This window comes from Ursus maritimus, unplaced genomic scaffold (assembly GCF_017311325.1).
Source record: "Ursus maritimus isolate PB19 unplaced genomic scaffold, ASM1731132v1 scaffold_17, whole genome shotgun sequence".
Taxonomy (NCBI): domain Eukaryota; kingdom Metazoa; phylum Chordata; class Mammalia; order Carnivora; family Ursidae; genus Ursus; species Ursus maritimus.
The window spans coordinates 46,548,348-46,568,933 of NW_024424119.1; the positions used below are offsets into that span (position 1 = coordinate 46,548,348).

A 20,586-nucleotide genomic window follows, 5' to 3' on the forward strand; every position below is an offset into this window, starting at 1 on the left:
GGTCGGCTTGCGTATTTCCCTTAGAGAGCGAAGACGCGGCAGATGCCCGGCAAGCGGAGTGGTGACAATGAGGACCCACAGAAGGTTAAACGGCCCCGCGGGCGGCCTCCCGGCCCTAAAGCCAGGCTGTCGGCTGCGGCGAGGGCGGCGGTGGTGGAGGCCGCCGCGGCTTGGGCAGCGGCCGAGGCCACCCCAGGCGGCGCGGAGGCCATGGGCATCCTGCTCCCGGGCCAGACACGAATCAAGAGGAGGCGGAGGGTCATGCCTCTGGAAGACAAGATGAAAATTCTCGAGAAGCTGGAAGAAGGCGTGAGTAACACCGACGTGGGGCGCCTGTTTGGCATCAACGAGTCAACCGTGCGCACCATTAAGAAAAACGAGAAGGCCATCAGGGCCAGCATGGAGAGTGTTTCGCCCGTCTGCTCCAAGGTGCTGTGCATTCCCCGTGACGTAAACATCGAGAAGATGGAGACCGAGTTAACCTTTTGGGTGGAGGACCAGACCATAGGGGGGCGGCCTCTGACGCTAAAGGCCATCTGCAGCCAGGCCAAACGCATTTACAAGCAGCTGGTGGAAACCACTGGGAAGGGCAACCCGGATAAGTTTCATGCGAGCAAGGGATGGTTTGAGAAGTTCAGAAATCGCTACAGTCTGCGAAATTCGAGGTTGATGGGGGAGGAAGAACCACTGAATGCCCAGTCGGCTCCCAAGTATTCCAAACAACTCCAGAGACTGATCAGAGCCAGAGGCTATGTGCCTCAACAGGTCTTCAACGCCGAGGAGATGAGCCTGTTTTGGAAGTGCATGCCTTCACGTACTTTTAGGGAAAAAGACAAAAGTCCTGAAAGCTTAGAGGAAGCGAAGGACAGGATTTCCCTCATTTTTTGTGCCAACGCCGCCGGTGACAAAATGATTAAACCCTTGCTGCTTTATAAAGACCCTAATCCCACGTGTCTTTTGGAAAAAGATAAAAACCGCCTTCCTGTGTTCTGGCGATCGCACCCCAAAGTATCATTAACCGCTGCCCTCTTTTTGGATTGGTTTCATAATTGTTTTATCCATCAGGCCCGCAGTTATTTAATAGAAAAAAATCTTGAGTTCAGAGTGTTGCTAATTCTGGACAGAGGTCCCAATCACCCAGACTCATTATTCTTTGCTCATCCTAATGTTGATATTGTGTTCCTCCCTCTGGAAGGCACTAGCTATCTTCAGCCCTTGGATCAGGGTATAATTGAAGCATTCAGGAGGTATTACACCAAGCATATGTTTGACCACTTTGCTGACTGTATTGAAAAAAACCCTTGTCTTACTTTGAAAGAAACATGGCAACAGTACAGCATTGCTGATGCTTTGGTAGTGATAAAAGAGGCAATGGATGATATAAAACCGGCTGCTCTTAATAAAGCCTGGTGGAAACTTTGGGCTGATGTTGTAAATGATTATGCATGTTTCCCTAGAGCTAATGAAGAAGTTGCAAAAATCATAGAGTCTGCAAAACGGATGGACTTAAAATTCCTTGACATTGAAGAGGGTGAAATTAATGAACTGCTCAAGTTTCAAGCTTTGGCCATAACGGAGAGAGAGTCTGTATCAATAAATACGGAAGAAGACAAGTCCCCAGAACCAGAGGTAAAGATGAATCTAAGGAAATTGAATGCTGTTTTACGCCAGGCTTCAGACCTCATTGATGCTGCAATTGATATGGATCCTTTCCTGGACCGAAGTTTGGCCTTTAAAAAAGACTTTAATAAATTGTTATATACCTATAAAGAGGTGCAAAAGAACCTTCAAAATAAAGCAAAGGAGTTGAAGAGTGAAAAAGATAGAAACAAAGAGGAAGCAGTGTGGATGAAGAAGATGGGTACAGAACTGGAGTCTGAATCAGAATCCGAGTCTGAATCTGAATCCGAGTCTGAATCCGAATCTGAATCCCATGAGGAGGAGAAGGTAAAGAGAAAGAAAGAGGACAAGAAGCCTCCAGAAGAAGATTCTGGACCCTCAGGCAGTGGCACTGAGACTCTTACTATATCTGAAAAATCTGCCAAAGCCATAAATGCAGAATTGGACTTTTGGAATCTAACCTTGGAATTGAATCTGGAGAGAGTAGACGCTCCTGAGTTAAAGGAATAAGAGAATCCAGAGGCAGTTCCTTCCAAATGACAGTTCACCTCTTGCCATGCTTCCCCTGTTGCCCCAACATCTACCTTCATCATGACCATCCTTATCATCACCAGCCACACATTCATATCATTTAGTCATTCAACAGTTATTGAGCATAAGCTGTGTGGGGTCCTGTGCTAAACTTGGGGACAGCATCTCAGGAAATCATCTCAGGATCTAAGGTAAATGGTCATTTACCAGTGGCTACATTTCTTATTAATGTAATAGGTATAAAAGATCACAGCCTTATTTTACTGGACTTTGGATATAAAGGTTTTCTTAGGACCACAGCTTCATTTTCTCTAATCCAGTTTTTCCACAGATACTAAGTTCTTCAATCACAAATGGAAATTTTCTGAGTTAACCGTGGTAGTCAGTATGAGATTACTTTTGTTTCGTTTGATGCTTGTTTGTTTAAAAGTTTATTTTTAAGTAATCTCTACACCCAGTGTGGGGTTCAAACTCACAACCCTGAGATCAAGAGTCACATGCTTTCCCACTGAGCCAGCCCGGAGTCCTGAGACTACTTGCTTTTGAAAAGCTGACATGGTCTTACATTTTCTACAACATTCTTACATGAATTTTCTTTGTTAATCTCCACTTTAGACCTGTGAAGGTGGTATTAGCCCTTCCTTTACCACCCTCCCCCCAGAGCTCAGCCCTTCCTTTACCACTGCCCCTCCCCACCCAGAGCTGAGAGAGTTTATGTAATTGGCCTGAGTCTTCACAGCAAATCATGTAAATGATAAGACCAGGGCTACAAATGGTTTATAAACTACTTTGTCAGACAGGGTGAGAAGTGTGGGCCTTTAAGAAGTTAGAGTCCGAAGTAATGAGACAGACAGTAAACAGATAATTAAAATAAACACAAAGGCTGTGAACTGGCAGCCTGCAAGCCAGATTTGGCTAACAGATGTGTTTTGTTTGGTCTGCCCAGCATACGACAATTTTGAATTGGTTTCCAGCATTTCCCAGGTTCCTTAAGGTGCTGTTTACAAACGATGCAATTCACCAATATAAGTGCATAGTTTGTTGAATTTTTTTAACACTTGTGTAACCACTACCACAGTCGAGCTATTGAACAGTTTCCTTAACTTACAAAAGTTTACTTTGTGTGCTCCGTCCTTTCCCCTGCCCCAGAGATATCATTTAAAAATTAAAATATTTCACATTAAAAAGCTGGATTAAAAAATTGCGCAGCCTGGCATCAGTGGACTCCGCATTCCTGAAGGGCCCCAGTCAGTCATTAGCTTGCGGTTCTTCTTATTTGTTTGCAGCTCTGCATGGTTGATGATGTCAAATGCTGCCACAGAAGTGTGTACAGAGTGCCTTAGGGGAAATAGAGGACTGTGGGATTAACCCTGCAAAAAGCTGCATGGAGCAGCTGGCCTAGAAAGATGAATGAGTTCCTAGGGAGAGCAGGTGGGAACAAGAGTATTTTAAGCCAAGGAGAATTAGATGGGAGATCCTGGGAGGAGGAGGTGCTGTGGGGGATGGGAAAGCAGCTGTGTGTGTTCGTGTGTGTGTGTGTGTGTGTGTGTACACACGCATGTGTGTATGTGTGCTTCCCTTGTTTTTGTTGGTTGGATGGGCCCTATAAAGTGGAAGAGTTTTGTGTGTGTGTATTAGTGTTTGTGTGCCGTGGTTTCTGGAAGTTTTATATATCTAAGAAACTTAGATCTCTTTATCTGTACATGTGGGTATTTTGTCTTTTTTTGTTGTTGTTAGAATGGGAACAGAAAATTAGTATTTTTGTTTTTGCAGGGGTTGTAGGTCTGCATATGGTGTCTGGGTTTTTTGTTTCTAGGAAGAGAATTGCCTAGTGAGAATTACTCCCTCTTTCCCTGCCCCCTCCACTCTCCCCTCCCAGCCAGCCTGGCTGGGGCCTGGCTGGACAGTGGGGCAGGCAGCAGGTGGTGAGGGGATGGGGCAGTGTAGGCCCTCAGTGCCCGCCCATCAGCTTGCAACTCAGCTCGAGGCCGCAGTTTGTTACGGCTGTGCTACTAAATTACCAGCGACGCCATGGACAGGCTGGGCTCTCGGTGCCCTCTGCCAGGATACCTGCGGCCCTCTGTCCTCATATGCCTCCTGGTGAGTGCCCCAGGCTGCAGTTCTGTGAACTCTCTCACCCCTAAACCTCCAGCCCGGGGATTGAGGGGAGAAGGTGCATTTCTTTTTTCTGCTCCTGGGCTTTTGAGCTGGGAGCAGGCAGGAGATGGAAGGAGAAATCCCCCAAGAGACCCCCCCCCAGGTGTCCTGGAGACTATAGCATGATTCTGAAGATGACCAGCAACCCTTCACTCCCCACTTTGTGAGGAGGAGCGGCTGGGCTGCGTTTCATTGCCAGGGTTGTCCGGGGAGGTGAAGGGCTGTCTGCTGGCGGAGACTCATCTAGGGATCACATGGTAGATTCTTTTAATCTTTCTCTTGCAGTCACCATCTTGCTTTGATGCATTTGGGGAAGAGCTTGGTTTTGTCATCTCTGCAATATCTTAAAATGTTAAGGTTGGAAGTGGCCAGAGTACCACCAGTGGTGTGGTAATGGTGGTTGAGCACGAGGTGGAAAGAACTGTAGGAGAGGGTCATAAGTCTTGCTGTTCACTTTTTGGGTGATTTCTTCTCTCTAGCCCTTACATCCCTCATCTGAAAAATTGGCACAGATCAGTGGCTCTTAACCGCTTTGGAACTGTAGGTTTTCTTGATGTGTGTGTGTGTGAAAATTTGGATTTGTACAGGGAAAATGTATAGGTAAATACAATGTAGCACTCAGTTCCAGAGTTCCTTAAAATTAGGTCGATTGGAACGTTAGAACCACTGGGTGGTTTCCGAGGCCCCTTCTGCCTTAACACAGGTTGTAAAGTCTATCATAACCTCTTTAAAGCTATGTAAATATTCCAAGACAAAAAAAATGGCAGAATGAAATATGAACCAAAGGGACACATAAAATATTTTGAAAGAATGTAAAATTAGAAAAAGTGTTTAGTAAAAGGTAAGTATGAAAATTTTATGAAGACTTTAAAAATTATAGTGAATCTTTTTCCATTATAATGTTTCTATCGGGGAATATTGTGATGTGTGTATTTTCCGTCAATTTTGCATTCATAGGATGTCACAGAATATGTCATAGAATATATCCTAGTCCACCTTTGGTTCCAAACTGGCCTCTCATGCTTCTAATACATTGTTGCTAAGCGCACAAACATTTCTCAAACCTCCCTGTCAGGGGTGGTAAAGTCCTGTGCATGTGAAAATGATTGAGACTGAAGAGCTCATGCCCACTTGGCCGGGGCGGGGGGTGGAGACCGTGGACATGTGTAAACAGCTGTCTGTACTTCACTGTGAGCAATGGAACAACGGAAGGATGTGAGCAGCAACCCTGGCCTCTACCTACCTACTAGATGCCCAGAGCATCTCCTCCCCAGTCATCACAGTCCGAATTGTCTCCAGACATTGTCAGATGCCCCCCGGGGGGTAAAACTGCTCCGTGTTGAGAACCACTGGAGTATGTGAAGCTGAAATGACACCACTAAACCCATTCCTAGACATGCTCACTACAGTTCAAAGAACCCACAGTGGGATGCAGGGGTCTTGGATTCAAGTCTTGGTCCTATCACAGAGTTTCTGTGTGTTCTCAGTTACCTTGTTTGTAAAATGAAGGGTTATCTTAGATACCTGAGGGCCCATTTACCTCTTAGCATTTTGACTGAGTTCATATGAGACTTTGAATACATTTTAGATGAGTTTATAGTTAATCCTGTAAGCTCAGTTTTCCACTGATACCTGCTGGCTGAAATGTTCCACATCTTCCCTAGGAATGGCTTTTTTGTTTGGGGGACAGGCCACTACCCCTTTTGTCTAGAGTCTGTGCTGGAAGCCACTTTAGAGTCTTTGGAGCCGTACAGCTCAAAGCTAACAGTGTGTGACTCAAAAGCCCTATCTACTTCACTATTTAGTCTTTCTTTTTTTTTTTTTTTAAGATTTTATTTCTTTATTTGACACAGAGAGAGAGAGAGAGCACACAAGTCAGCAGAACGGCAGGCAGAGGGAAAGGGAGAAGCAGACTCCTCGCCAAGCAGAGAGCCCGATGTGGGACTCGATCCCAGGACCCTGGGATCATGACCTGAGCCAAAGGCAAAACCTTAACTGATTGAGCCATCCAGGTGTCCCCGCTATTTAGTCTTAATAACCACATCTTGCTGGCATATTATTAATTCACTAGTTTACTAGTATTTATTGTGAATCTTCTGCATGCCATAAACCGTGCTGGGGGTACAGTGATGAGCAAAGCATGGTCCCTTTGATTACAAAGTCTTTTTCCTATCTGGTTTGAACCCATGACAACTCTGAGGCAGGCAACAGAAATGTCAAAATCTGCATTCTCTAATAACAGAGAAGGGAGAGGAGCTAACTTGTCGAAGACCACGGGGCAGTTAGCAGTACTGGCACTAGGATTTAAATCCTGCTCTCTAGTGCTTTTATTTTTGTCTTAATAGTCTAATTGAGTTGTCATTAAGAAACGCACACATGCAATAAAAGCTTCATTGAAAAGCCTGGTTCTTTTGTTCTTGTTTGCTCACTAGTTTAGTTCAGAGGACTGGTATTTTGATTTGGAGGTGTTGGTGGAGGTAGTAGGAGGGAATGAGAAACCCAACCCAGACAGGCCTCCAGTCAAACTGAAGCTCCAAACATAAAACCCCTGCTCAGGCCCTGCCAAGAAGTAGGAGCCAGGCCCCAGGCAATAATGTGGAAGGAGTGGGAGGACAGAGGCTTTTTTGAGTGAGGCCTGAGCCTTGGGCTGGGAGGCAGGAGAAGCACACTTCTGTTCAGCCTTGCCTGAGTCACCGTGGGCCTCCCTGTAAGTCGCCTCTACCCTGTTAATGGCCCCATGATCTCCCTCAAGCAGAGAGCCCTGGAATGGAAGCCGTTCTCCAGTTTTCAGTTCCTCTTATTTTAAATGTTTATCATTAAAATAGTAAGAACAATTGTATCTTGAGTGTCTTTTGCTCTCACATTGTCACTGCCATCTTCTTTGCTGAAGATCTTAAGGTCTGTTTCCTAGATCATTGTAGTGTACTGCCTTCTGGTCACTCCTCTAACATTACTCTGCCTAGCTTGACCATGGTTATTACTCTCCTACTTAAAAAACCTCCAAAAGCACCCTATCCCATGAGTACAAACCCCAAACTCCTCTGACTGACCCTTTCTCTATAAGGCTAGACAGTCTCGTTTCCTCCTGGTAGCATAGCTGCAGATTGGATGGCTCATCTGTCCCTAAATACCGCTTGAGTTTGTACATATTATTGTTTACTAGGAGTACCTCCCTCTCCTGTTGTAAATGTACTTATGATTTCAGATCCACCTTAAACAGTATATTTTCTTCGAAGCCTCTTCTCCCTCAGGTACAGCCTTCCTCTAGGTCCCACCACGTCTCAGTTACAACAGCACAGGTCACATTACTTGGAATGAGGCTACCTTTTCCACTGGACTGCCCACAGTGCCTGCGCAGACACAAACGAATGGAAGTGAAATTAACTCTCTACGACATCAGTAGATCATTCATAAATCATCCCCATAGGATGATAGCATCTCAGTGGATGCCAGTTGACATTACCTCCACTAGCAGTTTTATACAGTAAGAATGGATTTCCGCTCATCCAGACAACGATTCCTAACCATGGCTTCACCAATTGCAAGCTATATGATCTTGATTTCTGAGCCTTCATTTTTTATCACCTGCAAAATGCAGAGGAAAACATTTAGGTGCAAAAACCTCAAGTGCTAAAGCCCAGTACAGATACCAGGAATCATTTCGTGGACGGGGAATGGGGATGAAAAAATGATGCTTAGCCTTGGTTCCAGTTTGTTTGAGCTGGCAGATGTGTATCACTGCTGACCTATGCTTTTCTTTCCCTACCATGTAGATCCTGACAGCTTCTTTCGTGTCATACCCCATGCTCAGGACCCTTAGCCTGTGGCTCCATTCAGCTGTCACCGGCAGCTATGTCTCCGGCACTTACTCCATCGTCTTTGTCAACTGTCCCAATGAGCAAATTGCCAGAGATATTGCCAGGTACGGTGAAGGAGCGTAGGTGCTGCCCCGGGAGGCTGGAGGAGCTGTCGGGATGCTCTACTGTGTCCGCTACGCAGCTGTCTGCTTGGGGTGATAAGAGGAGCACGGCCGATAGTCCCCAACAGATCCTGCTGCTGGGCCTGAAAACATTGAGTGGTGCATGGGAGCATTTAAGGGACATGAGGCGAAGAGAGCTAGGTGGCTTGTCCAAGGTGTTAAGGTCAGAGGACAGGGGAACTCTGCAGGCTGAGAATTTAAGTCTTCTAACTCTTGGCTCAGCTCTCTTTCTTCTTGGAGATATGCTCTTAGCTTACTCCCAGAGGTGCTCACCAGGGCAAGTGAGGAAAGGCTATTCCATGTATTTGGTAAACTAACTAACTTTCTTTCTTTCCTTTCTTTCTTTCTTTCTTTCTTTCTTTCTTTCTTTCTTTCTTTCTTTCTTTCTTTCTTTCTTTCTCCCTTCCTCCCTCCCTCCCTTCCTTCCTTCCTTCCTTCCTTCCTTCCTTCCTTCCTTCCTTCCTTCTTCTCTCTCTCTCAAAATTTATTTATTTATTTTAGAGACAGAGAAAGAGAGTGTGTGAGCAGGGGGAGGGACATAGGGAGAAAGAAAGAATCCCAGGCAGACTCCCCACTGAACGTGGAGCCCAGTGGTGGGGCTTGATCCCACATCTCCAAGATCATGACCTGAGCCGAAATCAAGAGTTGGACGATCAACTGACTGAGCCATCCAGGTGCCCCAGTATTTGGCAAATTCAAAAGCAGCTATGGTGTGGTGCAAAGAGCGCTGGACTTACAATCAGACCAGGGTTTGAATCTTGGCTGTGCCACGTCAATAACTGTGTGACCTTGGGCAAGTTGCTTTCTTTCTCAAAGCATTAGTTTTCTGAGTTACAACATAGGATAATGCTACTTACCTCACAGGACCACTGTGAGGGTGAAATGATACGAAATATGTACAGTTCTTACCCCAGTAAATTGGACATAGCAGATGCTCACTAAATGTCTGTTGTATCTGAATGTCTCCCCTCATTCCTTTTTATGGATGTGTCTCTGAAGAGGGTTAGTGGGTCTGGAGGGTGATGGACTTGGCTTACTCTATAACTCAGCCATCTTGAAATTTGATGATAGACTAAGTTACGGTATTTTAAAATCGAATCTGGTCTTTGGGGACACACAGCTTCCAAATTCTTGGTCACAGATTAACCTCGCAATTTATTCCATTTTTCTTCCCCCTACCAGAATGTCTGTTTTTCCCTCATTAATATTATATTCGGAGACTAGCACTTGTCTGAAAGAACCCATGATTACTCCAGAAATATGACTGTAATATTTAGCAGCTAGGAATTGAAATCCCTTTGATGCTTCTGGTATACCTGGGGTATGTGCTGAACTGTTCGGATCACCCACTCCGGGTCCTGTCAGGGAACAACATCAGCTGACATCTGTGAGGTGGGGTATTGGGAGGAAAAGGACTCTTAACGCCTCGATCCTACCTAGTCGAAAGGCCCGTTCAGTAAATGGATCCGTGTGTGCCTGGGGAGAGGTCTCTCTTGCCTTCTTGCATCCAAGGTTCCGATGAGAAGTCAGGTGTTTGTCGAGGTCTCATTCTTTGTAGGCAATGCTTTTGGTCTCTGATTTTAGAAGTTTCTCTGTCTTAATATTCAACTATTCATTTGGTAAATATTCTCTATCTTTCTGTGTCCTTTTCCTGGATCTCCTAGTTAGGTAGATGTTGAATTTGTTCTCTGGGACTGAACTTTTATATTTTTCTGTTTCTTTATTCTGCATGCTGGGAGAATTTCGGAGCAGTCTTCTCTCTTCTTTGTTTCTCAGCTGTTTTGCTATTCAGCCCTTCTATTGTTTTTGTTTGTTTGTTTAAACAATTACAGTTTTTTAAAATAGTTTTTTAATAGTTTTCCTTTTCAAGATTTCTAATTGTTTTTTAATAACCAACTGCTCTTATTTCATAATTATCTGATCACATTTTATGGATGCAATAACCTTGCCTTATCTCTCTATGGATATTAATTATACTTAATGTATTTTAAATTTTTTTCCAGCTTTATTGACCCATAATTGACATATAACATTGTGTAAATTTGAGGTGTACCACATGATACTTTATATAAATACATATTGCTAAATGATTACCACAGTAAGGTTAGCTACCACATCCATGACCTCTCATAGTTGCCTTTTGTGCGTGTGTGTGGCGGAAACTTTGAAGACTTGCTCTCAGCAACTTTCAAGTACACATAATTTTACTTATTTTAAAATCTTAATTTTGAATGTTCTATTAACTGATTCTCTTGTGTAAATTCTTCTGTTTGTTCAGTTTTTGTCTCTCTTAGTTACTGACCTTCCTCAGTTACTTGTGATCAGCTGTGACCTCGCTCATCTTTGTAGTCACCCTTGGGGGCCAGTGCGGCTAGGAATTGGCATTATGCAGCACTGCTTTTAGAGAATGTGGGCTGGGGGCTCTCGTAACTTCTCTCCTAGCACTTAGTGCTCCTGCCTGGGCCCTGGCAGATTTCAGGGGTCCGCCTGCTACTGCCCTGGTGTCCCAGCTACTCACCTCGATGGTTGCCTCCAAGTTCCTGCCTGCTCTGGTTCCTGTCGCCTGCGGACAGGCACCGTTGCTCTCATCTTCTGTGGCAGTTGCCTGCACGCTCCCACTCATGTCTCAGGGTGACCTTTTCTTCTTTGGGGCCTCCTCGTGGTCGCTGGCACGTAACACGTCCTTACTGTGTGCTGGCAGGGCTGAGTGATGAGTGTCTCCCGTTGTTTCTAAGGTCTGCTGTCAAAGGCAAGGCTGCAGCATCTGTTTAGTCCGCCTGCTTGACCTTTAGGAGCCTTTAGGGGTGTGGCTGTGGAGCTGTCACTCAGCCTGTTTTGTTTGGTGTTTTTTATTAATGTTTTTGATAGAAAAGAGGCAGACAGGTTTAGTTGCCAGGATCTGTAGAAGGAGAGCACATGGTACATGATGGGGAGGGCCCCAGGAACAGGAGCAGGCAGGAACCCCAGCTTAGCTCCAGAGCCAGCACTGAGGCCTGGTCCCTCAGCTCCGGGCTAGTGGTCTGTCTTCCGTAGTGTTCTTTAGAGTTTAGTCTGCTGCCTCTCAGTTCTGGATTGTTCATGTATGGTTCCTGGCAGGTTCTTAGATCTCTTTATTGAAAGACACATTCTTAGCTAGAAAGATTAACTGGAATCATTTCCAGTTGGGGCCAGGGTGAAAATCCTGAGTGTTGAATCGGAAGACCTGGATTCTAGTGCCCTCTCTGCTGCCAGCTCCCCATATGACCTTAGGCAAGTCTTCCATCTCTGGGCTTCCATCTCCTGTGTGTAGAGGGAAGTGGATTAGATCAAGGGCGCAAACACAAGTACCTACAGGCAGGCCCCTAAATGAGCAAAGTGGACTGGAGTGTCATGAGGGCAGGTGATGGGGGATAAGCAACCCTGACTCCTCCTGTGTGTTGGGAGGAGGGAAAGCAGTGGGAACTGTGTGGACCTGAGAAGCGGATGTCACGCCTCAAGGGAGTAGCCACTGCTCAGCTTTAGCTAAATGTGACCTTGTTGGACTGTAGTTCTAATGTTACAAGACTTAACTTTCTGGTGAGAAATAGATAATCTGTATTTTTTGAGTGTGAAATATCCTGGTAATAAGTATTAGTAACAAAGTCAAGATTTTTTAAAATGCTGTAAGAGCCAAACCATGTCTGCGGTCTGTGATTCACTAGTCTGCGAACCTGGCAGTTTCTCGAGGCCCTAACAGCTCTATGTGTTTCTATCTTCTGCTCTTCTCAGATGGGCGTGAGGGCTCCAGCTCCCATCTCTGACTCACTGTGTGTCTTGGTGTATGTGTGTGTGTCATCAGTCAGCTGACGTGCTTTCTTTTGCTCTCACGCCCTCTGGTTTTGTTTTTGTTTTTGTTTTGGGTTTTTTTGGCCATAGGGTCTTTTTGAATAACACAGTCCTCCGGATTTCTGCAGTCTTCTACCTGTGGACAGGCTGCTGGGATCCGTCACCGTCACCGTCACCGTCACCGTCACCGAGGAGTTTATAATCTGGGCCTTTGAGACAATGCGATTATTTTTTTTAAAGGTTTAACTCACTCCCTGTGTTTCCTTGCCACCTTCAGGAGCAATAAAATGGGATTTCTCAGTGAAGAGTTGAGTGAGTAAGTCTTGCCGTGGTTGCTTAAACAGATTTGTGCCATGTGCCTCTGCTTACAGGGATTTATTTAGCTCTGGAACACTCCAAGGGAATGCCACATTAATGTGGAGCCTTAAATAGAGCACTGTTGAGCCTGGAACCCATGGAAGAGAAAGTAGGTCAGTTCTCTTGGCAGCAGCAGAGGGCAGGAGGGATCGGTGAGCAGGGCTCAGACGAGGTTTATCTGGCAGGGTCCAAGCACTTCAGAGCACAGAGACCAGTCCCTCTTGGCGGCCTGAGACCTGAGAAAGGTTTGTCAGGGCCTGCCTGATTCTGAGGGCTTCCGGCTTTGATGCCTGGGAATGCTTCTTTGCATCGATGAGCTGGTGGTGCCCCTGTTTCTGAGACACGTACACTAATTAAGGCACATCTGATTGTGTTCCCCAGGGCTCGGCACAAGAATCAGAACCTCAGACCAGGAGCTCCAGGCTGTGGTCTGCCCCCAAAATCTTAGAGGTCTGCAGAGTGATGACTGTGCTTTTAGGGCTGTGGTAGAAACCTTTTCATAAAAAAAGGTGAAAAGAGCCTATATTTGCCAAACACAAGGTAGGACAGGGGTTTTGCTTTTACTTGGAGTTATAGCTGTTCTGTGCGGTCACATGGGTATCTACAGAGCAGAAGCAGTGAGTGTCAGCCCGATACGTACCTGAGAGATAAAGGCAGAAGGTGGTGATAGGATAAAACGACGGTGGAAGGCTTGGAAGCCAGTGGCCGAATTGATCCTGTTATGGTACAGCAGGGGGGTCAGCCTGAGTGAGGGGGGCATGCCCGTCTTGGGTAGGTGCTCAAATACTTATTCTTGGGTTGAAAGAAAGAACGTGGTTAAAGTCACACAGCCATCCACTGCACGCTCAGGAACGGAATCCAGGTCTGTGTCCAGTGTTAATCAGCTTCCCTTCCCCAGACAGGGCCTGGCCTTAAAACTGCCTTGCCGTAGCTACTTCCTTCCTTTTCTCCCCACCCAGGGAAGGATTTATAAACTGCGCTGTCTTCAGAAGTTTTGTGCATGCTGGTTATGGAATGTCTTGGTTTGAGGGGGAGGGGGTGCTCTAAATGGTTCTCTACTTAGACTCTCATTTCCTGGGTAATTCCCAGGAACTCCCGTCCCTTGTCCCTTTTCTTAAGATGCTGGGTACTTACCCTGGTGACGGTGACTCTGTCTGTTTGCTTTAGGGCTAGCCTGGATAAGAAGCTGGCTGCCTCTGTGAACATCCTGCCCAAGGCGTCCTCACTGTGAGTTTTGCTGTGGCCTGTAGAAGGGTGTGGGGGCGCTAGGTCAGGTCCTGCTGGTGGAAAGAGCACTGACCTACTGGGAAATTTTCAAAGAACTGCTCAAAGGTACTAGTTTAATAAACAATTCATTGTTAATTTGTATTCAGAGGAAGTCACCTAGTGGACATCTGTCAACCAACAAAAGCAAAAATAGCCTTTAATGGAGAAGGGAGGAAAAAGGCCTGTATTTTAGGAACAGTGAATCTTGTTTGCACTTTGTTTAAATTAGTTAGCTTGCTGTTAGCAAAGAAGTCCGACTGGGCATTCCATCCCTGAGTAAGCCTATTAGGGATCTCAAAGAAAATAATTCCCACTGCTTTTGAATTCTCTGGGGGTTCTCTGAGGGGTTGGCCTCTGTGACAAGCTATTTCTTTGTTATCTGCCTTTCTTTTCTTTAACACCCTCACTTTAGTTAATTCTGGTCTGTTCCATTGCCCTCATCAAAATATGTCAGCATCCCAGAACTAGCTGTGCAGGATTTGTCTTGTGCCTTGATCTCTCCCATCAGCCTGTTTCTCATCTCCTTCCTCCCCTGGTTGGAGGTGGGGAGGAGAGAGAAATAATATCTACTCTGAAGGTCAAAACAGAAAAGTGCTCTATAATGGAAGCTCCCTCCACACCCCTCCCCCAGCGATGTTACCCCCTCAGGGACTCACATCATCTATAGCTATAGCTCCCAAATTCGTCTGTGTTTTAGATTCCTGAGCTCCATTCTAGATCTGCTCTATCATTCTCCCTGAGGGTGGGGCTTGGGTCACTGAATTTTTTAAAAATCGTTTAGGCAATTCACATAAAGCCAGTCTGGGAACAAGTGTGTGGAAACTAGAACGGAATTTGAGCCTCACCTTCCCTTCATATGTCCATCCTTTTTATAATTGACCCCTTCACCATAGCATCAGTGGCCTACGTCATCTTAGACTTGCCCTGAGTCAGTGTAGATACTTTCAGACCAAATTTCTTTCCCTTCCCTTGATACTGTTTTTGTACTCTTTTCTGAACTTCATTACTGACTTTGTCTTTTAGCTTTTGTTATAAGGCTCACTTTTTCCCTGAAGCCTCCCTGCTTTTTTAATTATTCATTTATAGGCACTGCACTTTGAGAGTCAATAATAAAAGTAGCACCAGTCCAAAGGATGGGAAGGGCCTAGAAGCCAGGAGTATAGGATGAGCATAGAAAGAGCTGAAGGGGAGCCTGGGTGGCGCAGGCGGTTAAGTGTCTGACTCTTGGTTTTGGCTCAGGTCGTGATCTCAGGGTTGTGAGATCAAGCTCCACGTTGGGTTCCATGCTTAGCCCGGAGTGTGCTTGAGACTCTCTCTTATTAAGATAAATAAATAAAAATAAAATCCAAAAGAGCTGGAGATGCCCGTTTTGGAGGAGAGAAAACATAGGGGTCTCTGCGGGGCTGCCTTGAGGTGGCTCTTTATGTGGAAGTTGGAGAAAACGACTGGGTGGCAGATGTTGGCATGCCATAAAGAAAACCATCCCATGTGAAAGCCTGTAAGGTACATTGATGGACTTCTTCAAGAGATGGCGAGCCTCTCACCCCCAGGAACATTTAGGCAGCTTTTAGAAGTATGCATTAGAGTGGTTGGACTAGGTGACCTTTGGGGACTTGGCCAATTCCAGACATTTTTATGTGGGCTTGGAAAGATTTTCAGGTCTCCACCTTGGTAAGTCACCCAATTGGGCCAGGTTTGGCACCTCACTGGGCTCCTCTTGTGAGCCTCATAATTTGGTTTTGTTCTCTTCTCCAGGTACTTTTGGAATGGAGAAATTGAAGAAGCCACTGAGATCCTTTTGGTGAGTGAGGATGGGGAGTCCTGGGGCCTTGTTAGGGGAAGAGTGAGACCAAGGCCTTTTCCAAGGTTCCAAGTAAAATTGAGCAAAGATCAGCCCGTTGAGGTTTTTGCCCAACATCGGATGCCCTAGGCTACTTTGTGAATGTACCAGTGCCTGGTCACCTGGAGGATGCTGTTTCCTGAGCGGCCAGATGAATCAGCAGCTGCACGACTGGGGCTGAGGTCCTCCCTAAAGCAGGGATTTTTTTTTTTTTACAGCTAATAAAGACAAAGACTTCCAGGGTCCACGTGCTGTCCAGCTATATCAGGTAATGCTGGCATCTCTTCTCAGCCACGGATGTGCTGGGGACTAAGTGAATGAGCTTGAAAAGCAGGAGTCCTAGAACCTAGTCACCAGCCTCCCACATGACCCCGGGCACATCCCTGCCCCTCAGAGTCTCCGTCTGTAAAATGGGAGGCTAGAATGAGTTAGTTGAGACAATGGTTCTCAAAATTGTGGTCTCAGAATCCCTTTACACGTTTAAAACTATCAAGGACCCAGAGGAGCTTTGTTTACATGGGTTATATTAAAGTTTATTGTATTAGAAATTTAAAAAATTTTTTAGTTCTTTTAAAATAACAACAATAGGGGCACCTGGGTGGCTCGGTCGGTTAATCATCCAGCTCTTGATTTCGACTCAGGTCATAATCTCAGGATCCTGGGATTGAGCTCCATGTCAGGCTCTGTGCTGGGCATGGAGCCTGCTTAAGATTCTCTCTCCCTCTGCCCCTCACCCCCCCCCAAAATAAAACAAACACATATGCTGATGTGTGTCCCTAAAATAAGAAAATTCATTATCCCCAGTCAATGGATAAAATTACCCCAACTCCCAAATGTTTAAGCACCTGTGCGTGTGTCGTGATTTACTAAGTCTGCTATCTCATGAGAACTTGACAGTGCCTCTTTCATTGGAAAGGAAGCAGGGGATTATCACCCCCCTTTGACAGATGGGGTACTGAGGCCCGAGGCCTCCTATATCTTCGGTTTGAGAAGTGAAGAGAACTTGCATTGTGTGCCGAGGGCCAGGTGAAAGAAATGGAGAGAAGGGAAAGATCCCTGTGGGTTTGGATGGTCAAGGAAGATCCCTTGGAGAAGGTCAGTCGTTGAATTGGGCCTTGAGGGATAGATAGGCGTTTAAATGATCAACAGAGAACTTTCTAGGTGGAGAAGAGAATCCAGAGGTATGGGGGGGTTGTTTGGGGAAGGCACAGTGAGGGCTGTGGGATAGTGATGAAGACAGTGACATTTAATGAGGGCACACCAGGCTGGTCAGTATACCAGGTGAGCGCTTCCTGTGCCTCGTCACATTTACTCCTGGGCAATCTAGTCATGGAGGGACTATTTTTATCCCCTTTTTTGGGGCCTTTGGAGAAATTAAGTGATCTGTCCATAGTTCCATAGCTCTGAGGGGCAGACTTAGAATTTGAATCCATGACTGTGAGACTCTGAAGTCATCTGGCCCAACTCATCCCTTATTGACAAGTGGGAAACAGGCTCGGGAGCAGTGGGGCCCAGTGCCTCACAGGGACAGGTGGGCTGCAGCAGATCGCAGGGCAGCTCGAGTGAGGCTTTCCAGTTGGGTCTAATTGCATAGGCTGATTCTAATCCTCGTCACTCACAGGGCTCTGCTTTCTTTCCAAAGGTTGGTGCATCCTTTTGAAATCCCAGAAGTCTTCAGTCTTCCCATGGACCAAGGAGATGTCCACTATTTCAAGTGGCTGGAGGAGGGCATGGAGGAGGACTGAGGGGTGGGGGGGGGCTTTTGTGTCTGCTGATGGCTGCCTCTCGCCTGCAGCAGCTGCACTCTGGGGCAGGGGGCCTCTCTCGGCTTCGTAGCACCTCTGGATTCCATGTCTTTGTCGGCACAGAAGAGCTAAGGAACTTGAGAGGCTGAAGGCCTGAGCGCCGGGGGCTGGAAGAAGAGGCTGGGTTGGTCGGGCCAAGCAAGAACCCGGTGGAACTTGTCTCGAGTGCTTCAGGCTTATAGGTGGCCAGGGCGGGGTGGGAGGGTGAGGATGGTTATGTGGGGGGCCAAGGGGAGGTGGCAGTGAGCATGAGGTTTGTCATCTGCTCCTTCAGTCACTGGGCCTACCTTGAGTGCCCAGGATGTAATTACTCTCCTGCTTCTTATGAGGAGGAATGGACCTGGTGACCTATTTACCCGAAGCGTGTGGGATGAATGTCGCCTTCTAGGGGAACTGGCAAGCACTTTATCCAAAAGGATGAATTGCTAATGGTAGAAATTCAGGGACAAGCAAGATTATTTCTTGTAACTAAAGATTTATAGTTTATAGTTGTTCCTGAGTCCTGAGAAAGTGGGAATGGGCTTCACGGGTGTGGGTAGGACTGGGGGAATATTAGGAATTAGACACAGCCTCATGGCTTAGAAGCAGATCTAGACTCTTCCATAGCCTGAATGTGACAGGTGTCAGAAGGTTCTGGTGCCTTGCTCATTGGAGACATAGGTTGGGAGCCTGTGGTACTAACCTTGTCACTTGAGCATTGACACTGAGCATCCTAAAGTGGAAAGACCCCTGGGGAACTGCCAGACCAGTGTTTTCCAGACTTGTTTCCTTGGGCCTTAGAGGTTGACAGAAGGTACCCTGGGTGCTTCTGGGTAGGGGTAAGGGTATGAGGCTCCCCATCCATTCCTCAACCAGTATAACTACCTTTTATCATTTTTATATATTAAGCTCCCTTGTAAGATGTTTTTTTATTTTTTTATTTTCATTTTTTAAACATGTTCTTTGTTAAAAGCTAGTAAACCAGTGGCCTAAGCCAGTCTCCATTTTATAGATCACCGAAGGACACTGAAGTGCATGGAGGTGCCGCAAGGGGGTGGCCTGTCGCATTGAGGATGGTAAGGCCAGGCCTGCTCCCGTGTCCGCTGCTCCTCTGTCTGCTTCCCCGGGTCTCCGGTGGAAGAGGCCAGGGAACGCAGAGCCCCTTTGGTGCGAGAAGAAAGACTTGAGCTAGGCCCCCTCCATGAATCTGTCACCAGGTAACCTCGCTCTGGGGAGACTCGTGGGCAGTTCGAGTGGGGGTCCACACCAGTTCTTCCCAGAGGGAAGGGTATTTACTGCCAGGCTCTAGTTCTGACACACGCTGTGCTTCTTAAACCTTAGTTCCTCCAAATAAAAAACGGAGGCCCTCCCAGGGCCCTGCTGTGAAGCCCTTGTAGGGACATAAGGCTGAGGCTCTTCCAAAGGTCCAGAGGATCCTTTTTGGATAGCCAGTGGGATTTTGGAGGGCTGCCTCAGGAGGACAGAGAGAATGATAATGGTGACGTCCCTTTTTACAACAGGTGTTTCTGATACACAGGAAAATCTTGTATAAAGTAAACCCTAGGGAAAATGCTTTGGGGACCCCAAAAGGACTGCCTCTGTTGCTTTCAGGTTAGAGCCCAGTTTCTTGGTCTGGCCTTCAAGGCCCTTCATAGCCTTGCCTCACTTCACTTTTTCCATCTTCACCTTCCACCTCTCCTTGCCCACGCTGGCAAGGAAATGGCTCCAGTATGCTGTGTGAAGTTATTCCTGTGTTCGGGCCTCCCCTCGGCCTGGAGCGCCCTCCTGCACAAACGCCTGTGAAATCTATCTCCCCCTTTGCGAGGTCAGCTCCCCCGCTTGGAAGAAAGCTCTCCGGCCTTGGTGTCCCTGTTATCCTTTGTATCATGGTCAGCCTCCTGTTTCTAGATCGTGAGCTGCTCAAGGTCAAGGGCATGTCTGAATCTGTTTGATCTCTTGCACAGGACTGGACAAGTATTTCCCAAATTGATGTTTCAAGGATTTGAATAAAGCTTTCTCTGTAGCCCACAGCTACTAATTTATGGAATTGGCAAAATCCCGCCTTTTTTCTTTGAACTTTCTTAAACTGGGACTAGTTCCAAAGGAGATTTTTCTATTTCTGGCCTTCATTGGAGCATTTTCTGTGCTGGCTGTGCACAGAAAACTGTTGCTTGGTGGACTTCCTTTGCCTCTGTCACAGCTGGCTACAGGAAATGGGAGAGGAGAGGACAAACGCCAGCTCTCTGGCGCTCTCCTAGGTTCTCCACATTATTTTATCCTTCTAACTCAGTATTCTCCTCAGCTGGCAGCTGACTCCTGAGATAGAGAGCATGACACTTAAAATACGTGACCAAGCTAGGCTGTGAACCCACGTGTCCAATTCTAGATCTGATGCTCTTACTGCCTCCTTCAGAGAGGTTGGACATATCCCTTTGTAGGCCAAACACCTAGAGAGCCTACTGTAGCCAACTCTGAAAGAAGGGTTATTGGTTCCAAAAACCAATAACAATGCAGGAAGTTGGTCTGGCACTTAAAAATGTATTGTATATACAGTATATTGTATTGTTTACTTCTCCCCACAGATCTGGAGGCTGGTGACAGGATCTTTATTCTGCAGATGAGGGAACAGATCTAGAGGAGTTCAGGGACTCCCAGCTTACTTACCCTAGACCACATTGTCCCCCGAGAGCGCTGCTGTGGGGCTGGGCTAGGACCTAGACTAGTGGCTCCATGCAGGATTGCCTTCCCAGCATTTCTCAGGAAAGGTCTGTTTTTTGAATCCAGAATCTCCAGAAAAATCACTTGAGGAAATGAGAAAAAAATATGAAAATTATCTGTGAATACTAAAGCTTAAAAGCATCGAGATGTTAACTGGTTTGAAGAAATCATTAGATAAAAAAAGAGCACAAAACACCAACATGCGGAGTTGAGGGTGAAGGGAACCAGGACGGGAGCGTGCAGGAGAGAAACGATTATCATGGAATCAGTCTTGCGATTGTTGCCGTGTTCCACGTGTGTCTGTCTAGCCCTGTCTGCTGCAAACCATGAGTTATTTTTGCAGATAAGTTTATACACATAGTATACTTTAAACAAATTCTATGAGCTTTGTTTGAAGAAATCAGCTTTGGAAGCAAAATAAATTTTAATTGAGCAGTTCTGACACGTGATTTCGTGTATTCTTAACCTTGCTAGGATATTTGTTCTTTAAATACTTTCCAATAACGTTTCCAGTGTTTAAATAGGCCTTA

General features: G+C 46.2%; 1 protein-coding gene across 3 annotated transcripts; it reads left to right on the forward strand.

The window, feature by feature from the left end:
- Window positions 1–241: 241 nt before the first annotated feature.
- LOC103670374 (protein CutA homolog) lies at window positions 242–20,495 on the forward strand. Of its 3 annotated transcripts, none has more exons than XR_005835236.1 (5): window positions 242–2,342; window positions 13,616–13,675; window positions 15,470–15,515; window positions 15,773–15,822; window positions 17,197–20,495. XR_005835236.1 is itself a non-coding variant. In XM_008698828.2 (5 exons), the coding sequence occupies exons 1-5, from the start codon at window positions 8,112–8,114 to the stop codon at window positions 17,297–17,299; spliced, it is 378 nt and encodes a 125-aa protein (XP_008697050.1). In that variant the 5' UTR covers window positions 7,905–8,111; the 3' UTR covers window positions 17,300–20,495. The 3 variants fall into 3 exon arrangements, 2 of the variants coding, with proteins under 2 accessions (XP_008697050.1, XP_008697052.1); XM_008698828.2 differs by lacking the exon at window positions 242–2,342 and adding an exon at window positions 7,905–8,230; XM_008698830.2 differs by lacking the exon at window positions 242–2,342 and adding an exon at window positions 10,329–12,407.
- The last annotated feature ends 91 nt before the right edge of the window (window positions 20,496–20,586 follow it).

Bases quoted from the DNA above. Each gene is read 5' to 3' on its own strand.
- LOC103670374 (XM_008698828.2), top strand. From the start codon at position 8,112: ATGCTCAGGACCCTTAGCCTGTGGCTCCATTCAGCTGTCACCGGCAGC. The intron at 8,231-13,615 runs GTACGGTGAAGG...TGTTTGCTTTAG, and splicing joins ATTGCCAGAGATATTGCCAG to GGCTAGCCTGGATAAGAAGC. The intron at 15,823-17,196 runs GTAATGCTGGCA...TTCTTTCCAAAG, and splicing joins GTGCTGTCCAGCTATATCAG to GTTGGTGCATCCTTTTGAAA.